The 19,203-nt window shown below is 37.2% G+C and overlaps 1 protein-coding gene and 1 long non-coding RNA gene across 3 annotated transcripts in view; one reads left to right on the top strand and one right to left on the bottom strand.

Annotated features, from left to right (window-relative positions):
• Positions 1–19,203, top strand: part of LOC149791222 (equilibrative nucleobase transporter 1-like) — a 55,927-nt gene that overhangs the window by 17,630 nt on the left and 19,094 nt on the right. For both annotated transcript variants that reach the window (XR_016423324.1, XM_089969696.1), the window contains exons 3-7: positions 4,878–4,924; positions 15,841–15,917; positions 16,811–16,903; positions 18,013–18,226; positions 18,780–18,983. Coding sequence is in view for 1 of the 2 variants with exons in the window: in XM_089969696.1 (XP_089825822.1) it covers positions 4,878–4,924; positions 15,841–15,917; positions 16,811–16,903; positions 18,013–18,226; positions 18,780–18,983 (635 nt within the window). In the remaining variant the exon portion in view is untranslated. The remainder of the gene's footprint in view (positions 1–4,877; positions 4,925–15,840; positions 15,918–16,810; positions 16,904–18,012; positions 18,227–18,779; positions 18,984–19,203) is intronic.
• Positions 1,722–6,332, bottom strand: LOC149791223 (uncharacterized). Its single transcript, XR_016423325.1, has 2 exons — positions 6,196–6,332; positions 1,722–2,680 (listed from the first exon to the last, which is right to left on the bottom strand). It is a non-coding gene; the product is annotated as an uncharacterized LOC149791223 (long non-coding RNA).

The raw sequence follows: 19,203 nt of genomic DNA, 5'->3' as shown, positions 1-19,203 counted from the left end.
ATTGTGCAAGATTAAGCAGGCAAAGTACGAACACGGGTATTTGCAAATATTGAGCGGGGCCCCAGATGGCCGTGTGGTTTAGAGATCCTGGTGGTCACGTGGTCTAAGGCCCCGCTTGTCGAAGTGGTCTCATGAGTCATGCCATCGCCTTTCCAGATCACCGACATCTCACCTCTGTACACTTGGTTTCGAACTCAGGTATTGCCAGCGTGGGTATGCGAGACGACTTACCAGTAGCATCCTGTGGGCTTGTGGTTCTTCGGGGATTTTTTCCGGTTTCTTCATAAACTGACCGCCATGTATAGTGTCATGTACTGAAAATGGCATTAAACTCCAAACAAGAACAACAACAAATGTTAAGCTTTGTAAGTGATAGAAGGCACACTGTATTTGTTACTCAAGTAATTCAGTAAACAAACAGAATTTTGAAGACGATTTACCTCCATTATTTTCACAGTAAAATCTGCAGGAGGTCGCGGGTTCAAAGCCCGGTCGACTCATACCAAAGGCTCATAAAAATGGTACTAAGAGTTGCCTCACTTGGCGTTCAGCGTTTAGAGGTTATAGTTAGGACTGGCTGGTCTGGAGTGACGATAATGGGACTGTGGGGGACATCATGCTACATGTCTGCGGCATGATACCTCAGTGCAAGATATTTCTATAAACTGCCAGACTGCATGCAACGTAGGGATATGACTGAACAATTGTTAAAGCTACGTTAAAAATCCAAAACACATGCGCATATAACCACACAGAGTATAACTCACCTTAGTTTATTATCTTTTTCAACAGGCGATTCTCGATGACTTGTAGGCTAAAGTTTGACAGTTCAATCACATGTTATGTATCCACGTGTCCTAATTTTTATGGAATATATTTAGACCAATGTTGGTGCTTGAATTTTGTAAAAGGAGCATAGTGTACCCATCTCTCACGAATAATAAAAGGCAGCGTATACGATGAGAATCTATTTGTATCGTTGATCTCAGGTCGTATTTGCATGTATAGTGGGGAGAAATGGTAGATAGGTGGAAACGTAAAAAGTTGGAACTGTAAAATATATGTGTGCTCCAAAAGGAAAATAACTGTTATTGACTTTAAATACATTGATCTCCTTTACTTCATGAATATCAATTTTCGAAAACATGTTTGTGCATATACGTGGGACACTTCATAGGGTCGTCCCAAAACAGATGCATGCTAATTTACATTGTGTTGGGAGCTAACATAGAGGCGATAATTCAATGAGCACTGTTGTGTAAATTTGCATGCATTTTTCTTTGTATTTGTTTTTGTTGGGGTGTATACTCAGTCTGATTGAAAATGTCCAAAAGTTGTGAAATTAGATTAAGTGCATTGTAAAATAAAATAAAATAAAATCGTGCTTAAATGCGGTAAAACTTTGACCTTGTGTAGGGGTTTTCCCATCCAAGTAGAGTATGACTACGAGTAACATGATCAAATAACGCTTACATGTGTAGTTTGACACGCAGATAGCAGAGACATTCAATTTAATTATGTTGTAAGAAAAGACCATTTACTACAATTGACGATGGGACGAAGTCATTTTAATGAACAAGGGGTATAGTGGTTTTTATCCGCTATAATTAGAACAATGTAAAAAAGCACGTAATTGTTGTGAGTCGCAAGGGTCATCATGCATTGTGTAACTGAATGAAAGCATAGGCTCCAACGCTCTCTCTCTCTCTCTCTCTCTCTCTCACACACACACACATTGTCCTTAGATTGTTACAGCAATCATAATTAATTTATCTTTACCGCATGTATCTAAGTTCCTATGCATGGTTCATGTATGTTTTAATATATAGCCTACATTCGCATTGATCACTTATGTTAACACCAATAAAAAGAAAATTGCGTGTGTCATGACCTTTTCTCGCTAAACCAGCTATGCCAAGGTTTGCGATTATGCACATGCGAAGCAGACGAAACATCATTCAACCGAATTACCCATATATATGCAACAATCTGATAACAAACAGTGCAAACCTATTTTTAACTTCCCAAAAGCAGTTTCGACTCCTCTCTTTATCAATGGTGTGACGTGACGGGTTGTTATGCCGCCACTGTGGTAGGTGTGTTATTATGGTTGGGGTGGGGTGCTCCCAATATTTTATTTAAATTATTATAGAAGTTCTACCCAGGCTCGATTTTGGTTGGAAGTTAAATCACTGAAATATAGATGTAAAGCTCCGAGCCCCTAGTCAGTAATGCCGACGGTTGAATGATTGAATATGCAGAACGTGAAATTCAACGAATAGCAATTTAATAATAATTCAATAATCAAGTACTTCAAATTTCCCAAGTACTCTCCTTCCTCTAGACACAGTGATAACCTATCTCGTCATTTGATTAGTAGTGTGAGATAGGTTTCCACCTGTCCTTGTTTTCTACTCATCTGTGTATTCTTCTCTCCTATTCCTCCAGTTCTTTCTCCTATTCATCCCGACTTTCTCCAAATTCCTTCTCCTCCTGGACTTCTCCATACTCCTCCTCCTTTTCCACTTTCTCCTCCTCGACCCCTTTTCCTCCTCCTCCTCGACTCTCTATACCGACTAGACTTGTTGACTCATACTGCTCTGCTAGTCTCACTTCCGTCTCCCCTCTTAGAGACTCTGTACTTAATTGAACCGGAAGTTCTGTCCCCCAAACAAGCTTCCTGTGAAAACACAAGGACGGTACAATATTTTCCTTAGCCCTCTCATCTCACACTACACCCAGCCTATCATCAGATAACGGTTATTAAATGTCTTCGGTCACGCATTCATTCACATCGAAATACTCATACGATATTGTATGGGGCCCCGAGTGGCCGAGTGGTCTAAAGCGCTCTCCGTTACGGATCACTGCCATCTCACCTCTGTCTGCGTGGGTTCGAGTCTAGGATTCGGCCAATGTGGGTATGTGAGAAAGCGTGCCAGTAGTTTCTCGTGGCTTGGTGGTTCTTCCGGGGGTTTTCCCGGGTTCTTCCTGCACCATTATTACTGGCCGCCATGCATAGCCTATCGTGTGCTGAAAAATGGCGTTAAACCACAAAACAACGTTCTTGTATGGTAAAACAACGTCGTAATAAAAGCACGGTATCAATTACTTCTCATACAGACATCAATAATATGCGTCACATCAGTACATATTCCTATTCCTATTATACTTAATAATATCACAGCAATCAGACGAATTTCTCTACATTACAACTCATACCATGTACACAGATATTGAAATATTCATGCTCTGATATATCAGAACATCCATATTAACTAATCTTACAAACTTTAATCATTTTCCAAATTCACAATTCAAGCATGTGTAAAAATATAGTATATCACATGAATAAATGCACTAGTTTACTACGAAGTAATCTAATAGCGAATTACAAAATTAATTCTGACCACAAGTTAACAAACTACATAATTCTCTACATAATACTCAAGCTCATTTTTCAAATACGCATGTAAATTAAACGCTACAAAGGTAATTCCACGTACTAAACGATCCTCGTAATTAAGTATACATGCTACAAATAATTACAATCACAATGTCGTAAAATTCTGCAAAAATCGAGCAAAAACTTGCTGATCTTTACGAAGCTTTTTCTTTCCTTAGAATCTCCTCTATAAGTTTTACCGCCAAATTACGAGTGGCTTCTTTGGAGTAACCTCATATTGCTCAGCAATCTTCCTAGACGAGACTAAATTTTCCTTTGCTAGTTAGAAGTTATAATTCGGATCGAAATTGTTATCACACCCTCGATCTCAGTTCCGGTTGGATATCTTTTTGACCCGATCCAATCAAACTTAGCGGACATTGTCCTTCTCGCTGTCTGTCCACGTGGGGACGGATTTAGAACACGTCCCGGTCCCTTGCGGGTTCTTCTGATCAAAGGACTAAGCTGTAAAACATAGATTGGAAGTAGCGCGATCTAAGGCATGTGCCGATTCAAGATGTCGGGTCTTCCCTCTGGTCACGGTAAACTTGCATAAGAGATTAACTCAAGCCTGCGGCAATGTTTAAACATTAAACCATGGCTTGCAATAATACCTTAGTTTATACACGACTTACTAACTGGGGCTGAGCAAACGTGACAAAGGGCAAACTTGCAAAACGGAGATAAACAAGACAAACAATAAACACAAACGAAAACATTGAATTTACCACACTTGATTATGGATGTAATAGAAGCATTATTTAAATATTGTTAATATCGCGTATTCTTGGTTACAACTCCGATAATAAAATGGCAGTCTGCTTGGTTTTGTGTACAAAATAAGGAACATAAGCGATATCTCTTTCTTAATATAGAGCGATACAACGGTACAGTATATCCAGAATAATTAATTTTATATATTAGTATTAAAAGGGGCTAGTTTCTTGCATTTTTATTAATCAGTCCCTGACACACGCGATGCCTGATTGGTCCAGTGCTCTAGAAAGGACCGTAATCCCCGGTATGACCTGTGCTCTTTACACATGTTAACGATCGCATTTCATAATTTAGAATCTATATAAACAGATTTTCATGAATTTTAGATAATATTGTTACCTTTCTAATAACCTACGAGTTTTATTTTAAGGAACATGCAATCATTGTTATGTCCGCCAAAATAGTAATCTACCAAGCAGAAATATTTCGTACACCACTGATAAATCCAGCTATGCATGAAGACATTCTATTTATACATCCATGCTAAGCTTCGATTCTTCGACCCATCTTCATTCCTGCATGTATGTATGGACTAAATGATGTGTAGGTATTAGAAATAAATATCTAGATAAAATAGCTGAGCTTATTTCATTAATTTGTTTTTGATAGATTGACACACATATCAAAGTGTATTTTCTTTTATCTCTTTTAACAGCGTGATATATTTAATCGGAACACTGTCGATAGCCTTCGCAAGTCCAGGTATGTTCAGTTAATTTCTTGGCGTTTTTTTCCATCTCTTTTCTCAGATTATTTGTATTTCTGATGGTGTCTACCTTAACGAGACTGTCAGAAAGACAGAGATTGTAGAGTTACAGTTATGCAGAATAATCGTGTAACCGTTGATCACATGCACTAATACAATTCAGACTTCCTGGTTCAGCTGAGAAAGGAGAAGAACGCAAACAAATGCATATTCATATAGTTGGTGTTGCTATGGTATCCAGAATGATGTATTGTCTTATATACAGTAGGAGAGTATTATTCGTAAATGTTACGTCATCATTGATTTGCGTCTCAACGTAATAGACCACATTACTGATGCTCCCATTGAATTTGTCATGCATTGGTCACTATCCTTTACTAACTCTAAGTATGTCTGCCCCATCTTGTATTGAAATGATTAATTAATCTATCACCGATATCCGTGATCGATTTCGTCGAAATCAGTTCAGCACGAGTTACATTTTTAAAAAAGACTTTATGCTATCTGAAAACATGCAAATTACATGCGGTAACACCAGAGATGGCTGAGTGTTGACAGAAGTTGTCTCAAGCAGAAGAATTATAACGAGTGACTCTCTCTCTCTCTCTCTCTCTCTCTCTCGTTAAATAATACGACCGTGTTAGGTGTCAGAAAGGCTCATATTTGTGAACCTTTGGTCATTTGGTGGTATTTTTCCTTCAGGCTGTTCCGTTTTGTCAACATTAAATTTTGCATCAGCCACCTGTATATACAACTACCTGTTTGTGTAGTGCATGTCAGTATATATATATATATATATATATATATATATATATATGTGTGTGTGTGTGTGTGTGTGTGTGTGTGTGTGTGTGTGTAATTGCCTGCACGTTTGAAGTGTATACAGTGTACAACTTTCCATGCTATATAATGTAACGTTTCACTCTCTGGTATTTTGGTGTATGTGCCTCTGGCATTGTGTACACTTATGTCTGCTCTCTCCGACTAAAATATAAACCTTATTTCTCCTTTCTTTAAGTAATATGTAAATCTGGAGCTGTGTAGGTGTTGGGATCTGTTCACGTGGGGTGGGGTTGGAGACGGGAGGTTAAAAGAAAGGCAAAATAGAGGATAACTCCCGATTCCAAGTAAATATCAAGTCACGATCAGTCAGTTCTTTGGAATCTCATAGCGCAGACGTGTAGCGTTAGAAAACCATAAGATCATTACATTAAAAATACATGACATTTTGTATATAAATGCGTGAGAAAATTCAAGGTGTACTCACGTGAAGGTGATTTCTTTGAAGAACAAAAATTTGTGTGCGTAATACGTCAGCCTTGACAAGTTTGTTAACATTCAGTGACCATTATGCGCGGTCGAAGCAATTCTCACGCACTTTAACTGGGGAAAGACTATTCGCACGGCCGCCGGTCCGCCGCGTACATCTTCTAGAAAGAATATTTGCATGGCCGCCATTATTTACGTATACTTTAGTTCAAGCTATTTCTACGGCTGTCACCTACGTGATCTGCGAAATACTCATTTTGCAACTGATTACCTTTCCTTTGTATATTTGCATTGTCTTTAAAACTTGTACAGTGCCATATTCCTTTGTTTTGTTTTTTGTTTTGTTGTTGTCGTTTTCTTGGGGGTGGGGTAAAGTAGCTTTAACAATTCGAGTCAATCGCTATGAAGTCTGCAGTACGGCAGTTTATAGTGATGTTTGGCACTGGAGAATCGTGCCGCGGACATGTGGCATTGTGTCCCACCCGGTCACATTATTCTGACACCAGGCCGATCAGTCCAAACACTAACCTCTAGCAGCAGAGGGGGTGAACCAACCCACTTCATTTCATAAGCGTTATTTTGGTAAACTAACCCTTATTACAAAAACGAAAACAAAACGTGAAACCGAGGCCTCTAACTTTCCAAGAGTGAGTCTCTCTACGGGGTTAGGTTTATTTCGCGTCATCGTTTCCGAAAAGTATGCGTGAGTTTTACTACGATAACGCCTCATCGAGGTCGCGTTCCCTCTGCTGCTATTAATTAAAAATTTTTTATATCAAATAATGGTTCATCCGGAATCTTATGCTGCCCGGTTAGCTCGAGAGCGACTAGAAACAATTATGAAATTTCTCCCCGTGAGAGATTCTTTCAGAGAAAAAAAAACTACAAGAACGGCAAGAAGCACAAGTTGAATAGGCAAAAAGTACAGAACAGTTATTTAAACCTGTTACTAAAGTTAATGAAAAAGTCGTAACGGCTGTTAAGGAGGATCTTCTTCCAGTATCAAAACAAACCACTGAGCAAACTGAAAAAATAGCAGCGAGAACTAAACAAACAAAGAAGATTTTACAAGAACTTCCAACTGAAATAGCTGACGCACAGCCCCAACCCCAACCACAAGATGTTGTCGCTGACCCTGTCGCGGATAAAGATGTTGGTGAAGAAGAACATAAAAAGGAAATTGGTTTTACTGATGGTGGTACACAAGAAATAAAAAGATTCACGTTGAAACTAATAAGGATGTAATGGAGTTTGGTTCGTTTGCTGCATCAAGACATACTTTTTTTAAACCTGATTATGTTAAAGATATAAATCGTGTATATTGGTTGATTGGGTGTATTAAAAAAACCGGGGTATTGATCGGATATCCAAACAAGACAATATTTATGACATTTGTTCAGGCGGAGTAGCATTGCATGATGAGGTACAACAGAAACATAAAGAACAGAAACAAACAGAACAAAAGCGAAAACAGAAACAAAAAAAAAGCAAGAAGAGCGAAAACAGAAACGAGAACAACAGAAACAAAAAAGCAGGAACAGCAAAAACAAAAACAATAGCAGCAAGATCCTTCTTATCTACTTCCTCCACCTCTGCAACAAACGGAAGAAGAAATGTATTATCCACATGAGGGAGAACTTCACGATGAGCCTGACATTGTTGCTACTGGTAGTGGGTTTGGAAGTGCTCTTGTTTGTCCTAACAATATCATCGAGGAAATATAACGGCTAGAAGTTCTCATAGGAGGAGCGCGTGCTAGAAATAATTCTCCGGAAATAATTAATGAAGCAGCTGATATTTGTCAGCTATTATTCACAGGTGGTATCATGTATCTTGGCGTTTACCGAGAACCTGTTGATGAACTCGTTGATGATTACAGTGATTAGATAAATAGCAACTAAAATAAGATGATCATACACAATAGTCAACATGGACGTGTAATGGTCACAGCGATTTACTGAGATGGACTTGGTGATGTTGCTCAGGGATTATTCAGGAGGTTAGCTCCAAAAGTAGCGCCTGTTGCAAAACAAATATGAATGAAAGCTATTGATATTGTTCGTGAAAAAGCTCCTGCTGCAATCGTCAATGTTGCTGGTAAGGCGTTCTCGGCAATCAAAGAAAGACTAGCACGATTAATACGACGAAAATCACAGCCAGTAAAATTACCAAGCACTGAAGTTATGCCTGAAAATATCAGTAAAATAATAAATAAAGCATCGCTAGCAGATCAAGGACTCGGTGAAGCAGGGAGTAATATTTCAAGTTTAATATCAGGAAGCAGAGCTTCCCGAAATGGTATTCATCGTGTTAGACGAAAATAATTATTATAAAAATGTTTAAGCGCGTACCCAACACAGTATTTGACACGGAATCACCTGTCCTTAAAGATGAAAGTGTACGTGATTATCATTTATATTCTTATAATGCACAACTACCAAATCAGCGTGAAAGAATTGCATTACAAGTCCATGATACAAGCATATACTTTTTACCCGCTGAGGCTTTTATTGAGATAGAAGGTGAAATTATAAAAACAGATGATACTGCATATGCAGCCGGGTTTTTGAAATTGGTTTTGTCAACAACGGCATCATGGCATTGTTTGATAGCGCTACTTATTTGATTGATGGAGAAAACATCGAGACGATTCAGAAAGACGTTGATGTTGCCACAACAATGATAGGACTAGCAAGATACTCTGATGATTATACAAGATCAGCAGGTCCCACAATGATGTTTGTAAAAGATAATTCTAACTACCCTGAAAGCGATCAGTATACTAAAAGACGACCAAAAACAAAACAACCCCACTGCGCTGCTGCTGACGACGCAGATGTGGAGTCGATAATTGTTGAAGCTAAATCAAATTTTCAACTTAGGATTTACAACACGCCGAACAATGTTGGATGGAAATCGTAGAAATGTTTCATGCGCAATTCCACTATCACATATCTATTGATTTAGCAGATATGTTAGAAAAGTTATCTTTGGAGATAAACACACAGTTGCACTTGTGAGAAAGGATACCGACAACAACGCGCTCTGGAGACCTGCTGGTGATGCTGGTAAAGTAATACTGACAAAACTTTCGTTATGGATGCCGGTAATGACTCCGTCGCTTGCTGAAGAACAACAACTATTATCTTTTCTGGACACAGGTGGTAAGTCTCTGTTGTCATGGTTGACAACAACCACAGATAGTATTCAAACTGATATTAACGGGAAATTTACATGACATATAGCATCACAGAAAAGTGTTTCTGCGCCACGACATATATTTGTTGCGCCTCAGGAGACTGCGCGATTGAACTCACAAGAACGTAGTCATATGATATTTGACAAACTGGGCGTTACCGAGGGTTTTTTGGCGGATAAATGGGCATCAAGAACCAACAGTAAGCATACGAGTGAATTATGAACAAAATCATATAGCGCGTGTGTACCATCGGTTAATGACGTTTATGGGACGTGATCAAAATGTAGATACTGGTTTACAGATCTCACAACATGTTTTTAAAACTCGATATCTGATATATTACTTTTCGCTGGAGCATCTAGATTTATCGAAACAATCTGTCGTTGATATACACTTCAGCGCCAGCGTGAATACAGGTGGTGGTGTTAATTACAGAGCAATTGCTGTTATACTTAGCGACATAGAAGTGTTACGTGACGGTGCTGGTGGTCGAATGAGAGTCGTTGATGCACCAGTGGAAAATCTTTAATCCACGTTATTTAGAAACACGAGTATGTTATAAAAATGTCTTACCATCATGTTAGTGTCAGTCTAGCTCCTGATCAGATCAAGAAGCTACAATCCGCATCAGCGACAAAATGCGGAACAACAATAACGCTAAAGCACAATCAAATCACAGGCGGTGAAAATAAACTGTCGTTGACAGCGCGTCAACTTAAACATCTCAATGATGCTAAACAATCCAAGACTGGATAACGATTTAAACTTTCTGCTGGTGATATCAACGACCCAGTTAAAACGGGATGAGTATTCCCACTGTTCGCGGCAATACCAGCGTTATCTGCTGATGCCCCAGCTATTGCAAACGCAGACGAGTTAGGCGGTGTTGGATATATTGGTCACAAGGTATCATAAAAAGTAATGGGAAAAGGGATTTAAAAAAGGGGGAGCGGCCTGAGAACTTATCTAGGAAAAGGTCTGAGACTTCCGGGAACTTATCTACGTTGAACTCACAATGGTGTTTTACACCAATGTCAAATTTTGATTTACTTGATGCAGCTAAACAACTCAGAATAAAAGCTTCAGAGGTTTTTTATGCGAGATCAATTACCAAAACAACCAAACAATGCTGAAACCGGTATTATTAATCTCGATTCACGTGTTGGACCCGGTACTCATTGGGTAGCATACGCGATTGACCCCCGCGGAATTGTTTATTTTGACTCGTACTGGTTAGCTCCACCGCAGGAATTTATCAAGTATGTCAAACAGTCAGGGATCCCAATTTGGTACTCAACGTTACCAACACAAACAATTAACCGATCCGCCAATATGCGGCCGTGAAACAATGGCGGTGCTCGAGTCTATATCAAAATCGTCATTACCACCTCATAAAGCTGTGCACAATTATACAATTCAGCGTTGGAAATCCACGATTTGAAGAAAAAAAGAAGAAGAAGAATGGATGATATTTACGGAAGATCTCGTAGTGATATTAGTATAAAAAATCTGAAATATATTTATCAAAATACGTGACAAAAGACGATCTTAATGATCTCATGAACCTGGTGGAGTTGACCGAGATGAGGATGTTTTTTCAGATCCGATTTGGCAGGCTAAAAACCAGCAACATTAAATGGAATGATATAGTTCGACGAGTACTCTGTGCGGTCACGGATAACATCCCTGTGTTTACTGACGAGGGTGGAATCAGAGATTCAAGTATATCGTTTACAAACATCAGAAATGAAATCGCTAATCATTTAAAGAATACTGGTGACACAATGACAGGTGAACTCAGCATGAAGGGAAATAAAATAGTGGTGCTCGGAGAGCCAATATCCTACAAAGACGCGGCAACAAACAAATATGTGGACAATAACTACAGCACCGTAGATAATAAATTAATCACATTACGGGCCGAGTATGACGTTCATGTATGTTCACGAATCTTCGTAGAAATTTTTAAAAAAATTGATGAAATCGCAGATGTTTTCTTTGGTACTCTGCTCACCGCTGACATGAAACTCTCTGATATCAAGACGAACATTGATACAGTTAAGAAAGCACTTGAAGACATCGTAAGTGGAATTTCTGAGATCGTCAACAAAATTAATCTGATTAAAATTCCTCCGGGAGTAACTCCGGAACAGATCACCAACGTATTATACAGTGTCATCCGGGTTCACAACATGGTCACAGCAATATTTTTATGTTTAAGCAACTTAGGTATTTTCAGTCATTCTTCATTAATGCCTTCAATATCTTGTAGCCTATTTCACCAACACTTGTCAAAATAATTATGTTAATGCAGCTGAACAAAAGTAATTAAATCATACTAATGCTAGGTCACTTTGACCTAAATTTCAAAGTTGAGTAATACTTGTATTTTAGCAGGTCTTCTTTGTACATAAAGATATTTAACTTATTGTCATCTTCAACCATAAAAAGCATGTATGTCAGTGCAAATCAATGAGAGTAACTCAGTTTTGTAAAAGTGGATCAGTTTAACCTAATATGCACACTTTTAGTAACGTGTTTTCAGCTAATAAATAGTTACACCCTCAGTATCATGAAGCCCATTTCACACCACTTTTGGAAATTAATACATGGATGCACCTGAAAAGCGGAAGTCAGCCTTATACAAATTAGGTCACTGTGACTTAATTTCATTCTTGAATGACTTTTGTATTCTTAGTTGACCATTCCTCACCCACTCATATGTGTTGGGCACTATTTCCCCTACATTCATGATCATTAATATGTGTATCTCAATGAGATTAGCTTAGTAGCAAAGTCACTTTAGCATAACTTTCACAACCGCACAGTGGCCTATTGGTTAGAGTGTCTGCCTCGGATGCGGGAGTTTGTGGGTTCGATCCCCGGCCAAGTCATACCAAAGACTTACAAAAATGATACTAACAGCTGCCTCGCTTGGCGCTCAGCATTAAGAGGTTAGTGTTAGGACTGGGTGGGACATCATGCTACATGTCTGCGACATGATGCCCGGGTGCTAGATATCACTATAAACTGCTATAATGCAGACATCGAAAAGATATGACTGAAAAATTGTTAAAGCTATGTTAAAAATCTAAATCTCACACACACTTAAGTGATGTATTTGCTCAGTTATTTATTCATTAGACTCTTATATCGTGGACTACATCACATTAAATACACTGATAATTAGTTATGTGATTGAATCCCAAGAAGAGCAACTCAACTATACCTAATTAGGTAAGTGACCTAATTTTCATCCATGAGTGAGTGATGTGTAATCTTAGCCATTTGTGTATTACAGTCTCATTGTCTTGAACCGTGTTACATTTAGGTCTATCCAACTTTGTTTCAACCCTACACTGATGAAACTTGTGCTCCCCTTTGGATCCCCCACCACCACCTTAATCTGGCCATGTAGAGTTCGGTGGTTCTTTCAGTGGGTCTTCTTGGGCTCTGCCTCCATCAACTATCATGACAACATTTATGGCATACCATGTTGCTAAACCCCAAAAATGTTTAATCACATCATTCATTTCCTTGGCATCTGTCCTTCATACCAGTTTTGTATTCAATTACGCCTATGCTCCTGTTGGCAAGGAGATTTGTGTTTACGTGTAATCACAATGTTGTTACACACGGATAAGAAAATTTGTGTTTATGTGTAAACACAATGTTGTTACAGTCGGATAAGGAGATTTGTGTTTATGTGCAAGCACAATGTTAATACACTGATAAGGAGATTTGTGTTTAGGTGTAAACACAATTTTGTTACAGTCGGATAAGGAGATTTTTTTGTGTATGCGTAATTAAAATGTTATTATAACCAGATAAAGAGATTTGTGTTTATGTGTAAATACAATATTGTTATAGTTGTATAAGGAGATTTGTGTTTATGTGCAATCAAAATATTATTACAATCGGACAAGGGGATTACAGTACCAGGTTTTTAGAAGGTCTTGTTTCATTTTGGAAATTCATCACTATTTCTGTGATAGTGTGTGTGTGTGTGTGTGTGTGTTTGTGTGTAATGCATCATACTAACATCACTATTTCTGTGATAATGTGTGTGTGTGTTTGTGTGTAATGCATCATACTAACATCACTATTTCTGTGATAGTGTGTGTGTGTGTTTGTGTGTAATGCAGCATACTAACATCACTATTTCTGTGATAGTGTGTATGTGTGTGTGTGTTTGTGTGTAATGCATCATACTAACATCACTGTTTCTGTGATAGTGTGTGTGTGTGTGTGTTTGTGTGTAATGCATCATACTAACATCACTATTTCTGTGATAGTGTGTGTGTGTGTGTGTTTGTGTGTAATGCATCATACTAACATCACTATTTCTGTGATAATGTGTGTGTGTGTTTGTGTGTAATGCATCATACTAACATCACTATTTCTGTGATAGTGTGTGTGTGTGTGTTTGTGTATAATGCATCATACTAACATCACTATTTTTGTGATAGTGTGTGCGTGTGTCTTTGTGTGTAATGCATCATACTAGCATCACTATTTCTGTGATAGTGTGTGTGTGTGTGTGTTTGTGTGTAATGCATCATACTAACATCACTATTTCTGTGATAGTGTGTGTGTGTGTGTTTGTGTGTAATGCATCATACTAACATCACTATTTCTGTGATAGTGTGTGTGTGTGTTTGTGTGTAATGCATCATACTAACATCACTATTTCTGTGATTTTGTGTGTGTGTGTGTGTGTGTGTGTGTGTGTGTGTGTAATGCATCATACTAACATTAATATCTTATACAATACATTAGCCCTCTTTTGTATAATGTTGCAATAGAAAAACATGTCTGCAATTTGTTTTTGTATGCTGTTTGATTTAGACTGTTACTACTAAATTAATGCGTGTCTGTTAAACATGCTTGTAAGCATGTGTTAATTAATTAATTATATTTAATGGTTATAAATGTTTTAAAACACTTTACTTAAAATAAAATTGACTTGAAGACAAAATTCAGTTAATAATCTTCCATCGATATATACAGTAGAACCAGATAACTGATTTCCAGCAATAGTCCACACTGAACATTGTCAGCAAGTTGATGTTTTTAGACTCTATTAGTCCCTGTTTGAGACCATTGCTAATTTGTAGAACAGACACATCTGTCATAAAACATGCATTGATTCTAAACCATATTCTGAAGCAAAGTACTGTATTTGTCAATTTTGAAATAAGATTTAGAAGTTGACGAGTCAAGTTTTATAACAGAATGGCCAGGTCTACTCTCTCAACAAATTTATGAAGTTATATTTTATGACTGACTTGGTTTTGCTTCCTCAGTTAAGATAAATAGTTTGGTTACAAAAAGAAGAAAAAATGTTCAAAACTGTCAGTGGTTTGATCCTTTGCATTTGCAAGAGTAAATTTATTTTCTCCTGTTTCTTCAAGATATGTTTTAGAAAAAAACAAGTTTAGTTTTGAATACTTAAATTTTAATACAACCAATACATAATGAAACAGGTTTCAGCAGGAATGTTTATTTGCACAAGATTTGTGTTCATGTAATAATGAAAAGCTCTATCAATTTGTGTGTTATATCTAGGAGTGTTTCCCATTACGCCCATTTGTGTGTTATATCTAGGAGTGTTTCCCATTACGCCCATTTGTGTGTTATATCTAGGAGTGTTTCCCTTTACGCCCATTTGTGTATTATATCTAGGAGTGTTTCCCTTTACGCCCATTTGTGTGTTATATCTAGGAGTGTTTCCCTTTATGCCCATTTGTGTGTTATATTTAGGAGTGTTTCCCTTTACGCCCATTTGTGCATCAGAGACCATAACATTTTTAATTTGTCTGCCAGTTCTGATACCAAAGTTTGTTTTTCGCTCAATTTGACAACAGTCTTGATAAAAAGGTGATTTTTTTACTCTCACTCTTTCACTCCGGGGATAAAGACTGATCCCATTTGTATGTCCATTACATGACTAACAAAACTACATTTGTTGTCATTTGCATTCCTGCAGTTACTGACCATTGTCTATTATTGATTTAGTAAAATGCATTTGTAAATAAATCAGAGACATATTTTTATACTTCTTGAAATAAATTATGAATTTGCAACAAACAGTCATTGACGTAAAAGCACCTGATGTCTGTTTTACAGGTCCAATAAATCATAATTTTCATTATCATATGATGATTTTAAACACTTTTGATGACTTGAAATATTCAAAGATATTTTGGATTAATGTCAGCTTGTATGAGTAAATTAATATTGACTTGTATGAGTAAATTAATATTGACTTGTATGAGTAAATTAATATTGACTTGTATGAATAAATTAATATTGACTTGTATGAATAAATTAATATCGACTTGTATGAATAAATTAATATTGACGTTTATGAATAAATTATTATTGACTTTATGAGTAGATTCTTGGTTCTTAATAATCTTTCTCTTGTTTTTTCACTTGCAGTAGTCCCCTGGTTACTTTGTCCAGGGCTATGCTGCACTGGAATAGCGGGCTTGGCCGTGTTAGCAACCAATCTACAGGTGGGTTACATTAATCAGGGGACTTAACTTAGCCAATCAAGATTGATATATGCCAGCCACATTTGTTGGAAGAGCTAGTGTTTAAGTATATTTCTCTTGCAATTTGGCTGCCAGCTCAGAAAAACTCTGTGTATTGATGCCTCTTGGTGAGTACAACACCATTCTGCCAAAATTAAGTCCAAGTTTAATTGATTTTGGTTAAGTGCTTCTTATCAAAATAATGTTTTATGTGCAGCTTGTTGGCAGCAGATATATGCAGATTCCTGTGTGGAATGTGTCTCTGTGCATACAAGTATTTCCTCTTGTTAATATGTGGTGGGACATTTGTGTTTGGATGTATCTTTGTGAGTAAAACTCACTCCTTTTTTAAAAGAGGTGGTGGTGGGTAATTTGTGTGTGGATGTGTCTCTTTGAGTATAATCCACTCCATTTGTTAAAGGGGGGTGGTGGGACATTTGTTAAAGTTGGGGTGGTGGGACATTTGGGTGTGAATGTGTCTCTGAGTATAATCTACTCCTTTTGTTGGGGGGGGGCATTTGGGTGTGGATGTGTCTCTTTGAGTATAATCCACTCCTTTTGTTAAAGAGGGGGTGGGACATTTTAGTGTGAATGTGTGTTTGTGAGTATAATTCATTCATTATATTAAAGAGGTGGAGGTGGGATATTTGGGTGTGGTTGTGTCTCTTTGAGTATAATCAACTCATTTTGTTGAAGAGGTGGTGGTGGGTCTTTTGAGTTTGGATTTGTCTTTGTTAGTATAACTCACTCATTTTGTTAAAGATGGAGTGTTGGAACATTTTGGGTGTGGATGTGAGTATAACATGTTCCTTTGGTGGAACACTTGTGATCTCTGAACACTGTTCAAGCTTTCTTTCTTCTGTTTTTGTTTGCAGGTTGCAAATTTATACCCAAAGTTACGTTCAACAATTGTAGCCATCTTTACTGGTTTGTTTGACTTTTCATCCATTATTCAGCAAATTGTGAAGGTAAGTACGGACAGTTAATTAGGTCAATTACACATGTCGATCTTCTGCCAAATGTAATTTTTTTAAAAACAATTCAATTTCATCAGGTGTACAGACTTAGTGTGGAATCACCAGTTGTGCTGATTTTTTTGTCATTATCAAAATTGCTTGCAACCATTTTTTTGAGAGTGACATTTATGTCCAATAGCTATTCTAAGCTTAGTGTTATTAAATGGTACAGAGATCACTGTGCCTGAAACTCAGTGAAGAATATATGCCAATAAAGTGCTAAATCTTGTTCTGTACAAGTGCAAAAAACATCTAACCTTTTCATATGACTACTACTGTATAATATCACAAAATAATTAAACAGGATGGTCTCAGATCGTGTAAAGTTCTTACTGAACTCAGAAATCAGGATTGGAATATGGTAGGAATGGTTTCAGTCCAAAATAAATTAGCCTAATGAATTAACGTGTATTAATGAGCAGATTTATTAAAATATGTTTTGCGGTAAGTAGGGGCTTATTATGTAATGTCCCTGGTTTATCTGTCAGTCTGTTCAAGTTTGGGTTTCACTGCAGTAAGACAAGTTCTGATTGAACATGTACATTTGCAAGTGTTTGGTCTATTACGAAATGAAAATCCACATGCGAATTGATTGTATAATTTCCACTTCAAATACTGTATCCTCACCAAAATTTGCAGGGTTTTTTTAAGATCAGTGTCACTGTAACCCACAAAATGGTTTCTGTATTCCAGCCAGCCACATTCTGCTTGACATATAGTCATTCAAACTTTTACAAGTGGTCAATTAGATGCTTATGAAACTTATTCATTTGGAGGTTTAGTGGTCAAGGTTTACTTGACCTGAGAAGATAAAATGCTTTTCACACAATAACGGCTCCACAAACCAATCCTCCACCAAAACTGCTAGTTATTTTTCTTTTCACTTGATTATAGTAAAACATTTATTGATAATTTTTATGGCCAATGTCAGAGGGACAGGTTACTATAGCTTAACAAATGGAAATGAGTTCTTGCCAAACACCTTTACCAAACATCACACCTTGATGAGACTTTTGTTTCCTTCTGAAGGCTTTCTAACAATGTATTTGCTTTTTTAACAGGTGGTTCATGAGAGAGGGATACAAAGAAAATATTCTTATATTTTCTTATCAGCATTTTTTTTTTGCATCGTTGGATTCAGCACCCTTTGCTTCCACCCACGCGGTCACATTACTGAGCCAGCTGCTAAGACTAGGAAGAAGAAATTGAAGCCAGATGAAAATAAAACACAAGCAAACCCCAGCGATGTTCCTCTTATGGAAAAAGATGGCAATGGTATCAATAAAGTCAGAATTATGATTTTTATTTTCAGAATGTTTCATCTTAGAGGCAATTTTTTTATAACTAAGTTAAAATTGAACACTTAGAATTTGGCCATATGCTGTAGAATTTAATACATTTTAATACCATACAGTTCAGAATGTTATTTTACATACAAGTATGTTTTTGTTTCCATTTGATGCCAATTTGTCTTTATGTCTTGCATAAAAGGGAGGAAAACGAGGTTATTACCAACTGTATGATTTTTTATGACATACACAGGGAAAATGCCCATACATCAAAAGTAATTGGTTCTGGTCTTGAGACCAGAAATTCTAACATAATATAGTGCCTAAAATTGAACTAAACATAAAAGTATTCATGCTGGAAAAGACTTTCTAGCCTAAACATTTCATGGAAAATCCCAATTTTCATCTTGTAGTTATGGTTCTCTCAAACATTCTCCATCTGCAAAAGTTTTGTCTTTCAGGAGTGCTGCTGAAATATTCGTAGTTTGTTCACTCAGAAATCAGCGGGGAGTTTTTTCTTATTTTTATCTCCTTTTCAGATGCACGCAGTGAAGAGGATGCCTTTAATAATTCTAGCAATTATGAATCTCAGAAATCCCATTTGTCCCTGCGCGCCACACTGTTGTCTGCGCAGTGTGTGTTTCACTTATTCTGGCTGTGTGTACATGCTCTGAGATTTGTAACATTTATAGGTTTACTTAATGTTTGGCTGAAGAAAACACTTAATGATAAAGATGAAAGAGGTAAGATATCATTTTCTGTCTGTCTGTCTCTCTGTCTACCTGTCTTTTTCTGTCCATTCTCCTGCTGTTACTCTTCCATTTCTCACTTCTTCTACTCGTGCATTTGACTTGGATGAAAACTCACCCCTAGTAATGTGAAGTACCATATATATAATGTGAAGTACCATATATATAATGTGAAGTACCATATATATAAGGTGAAGTACCATATATATATGTA

This window comes from Sinohyriopsis cumingii, chromosome 9 (assembly GCF_028554795.1).
Source record: "Sinohyriopsis cumingii isolate HCF-2022 chromosome 9, ASM2855479v2, whole genome shotgun sequence".
NCBI lineage: Eukaryota > Metazoa > Mollusca > Bivalvia > Unionida > Unionidae > Sinohyriopsis > Sinohyriopsis cumingii.
Note: the sequence above shows the minus strand (reverse complement) of the source record. Positions and strands in the feature narration are given on the sequence as shown.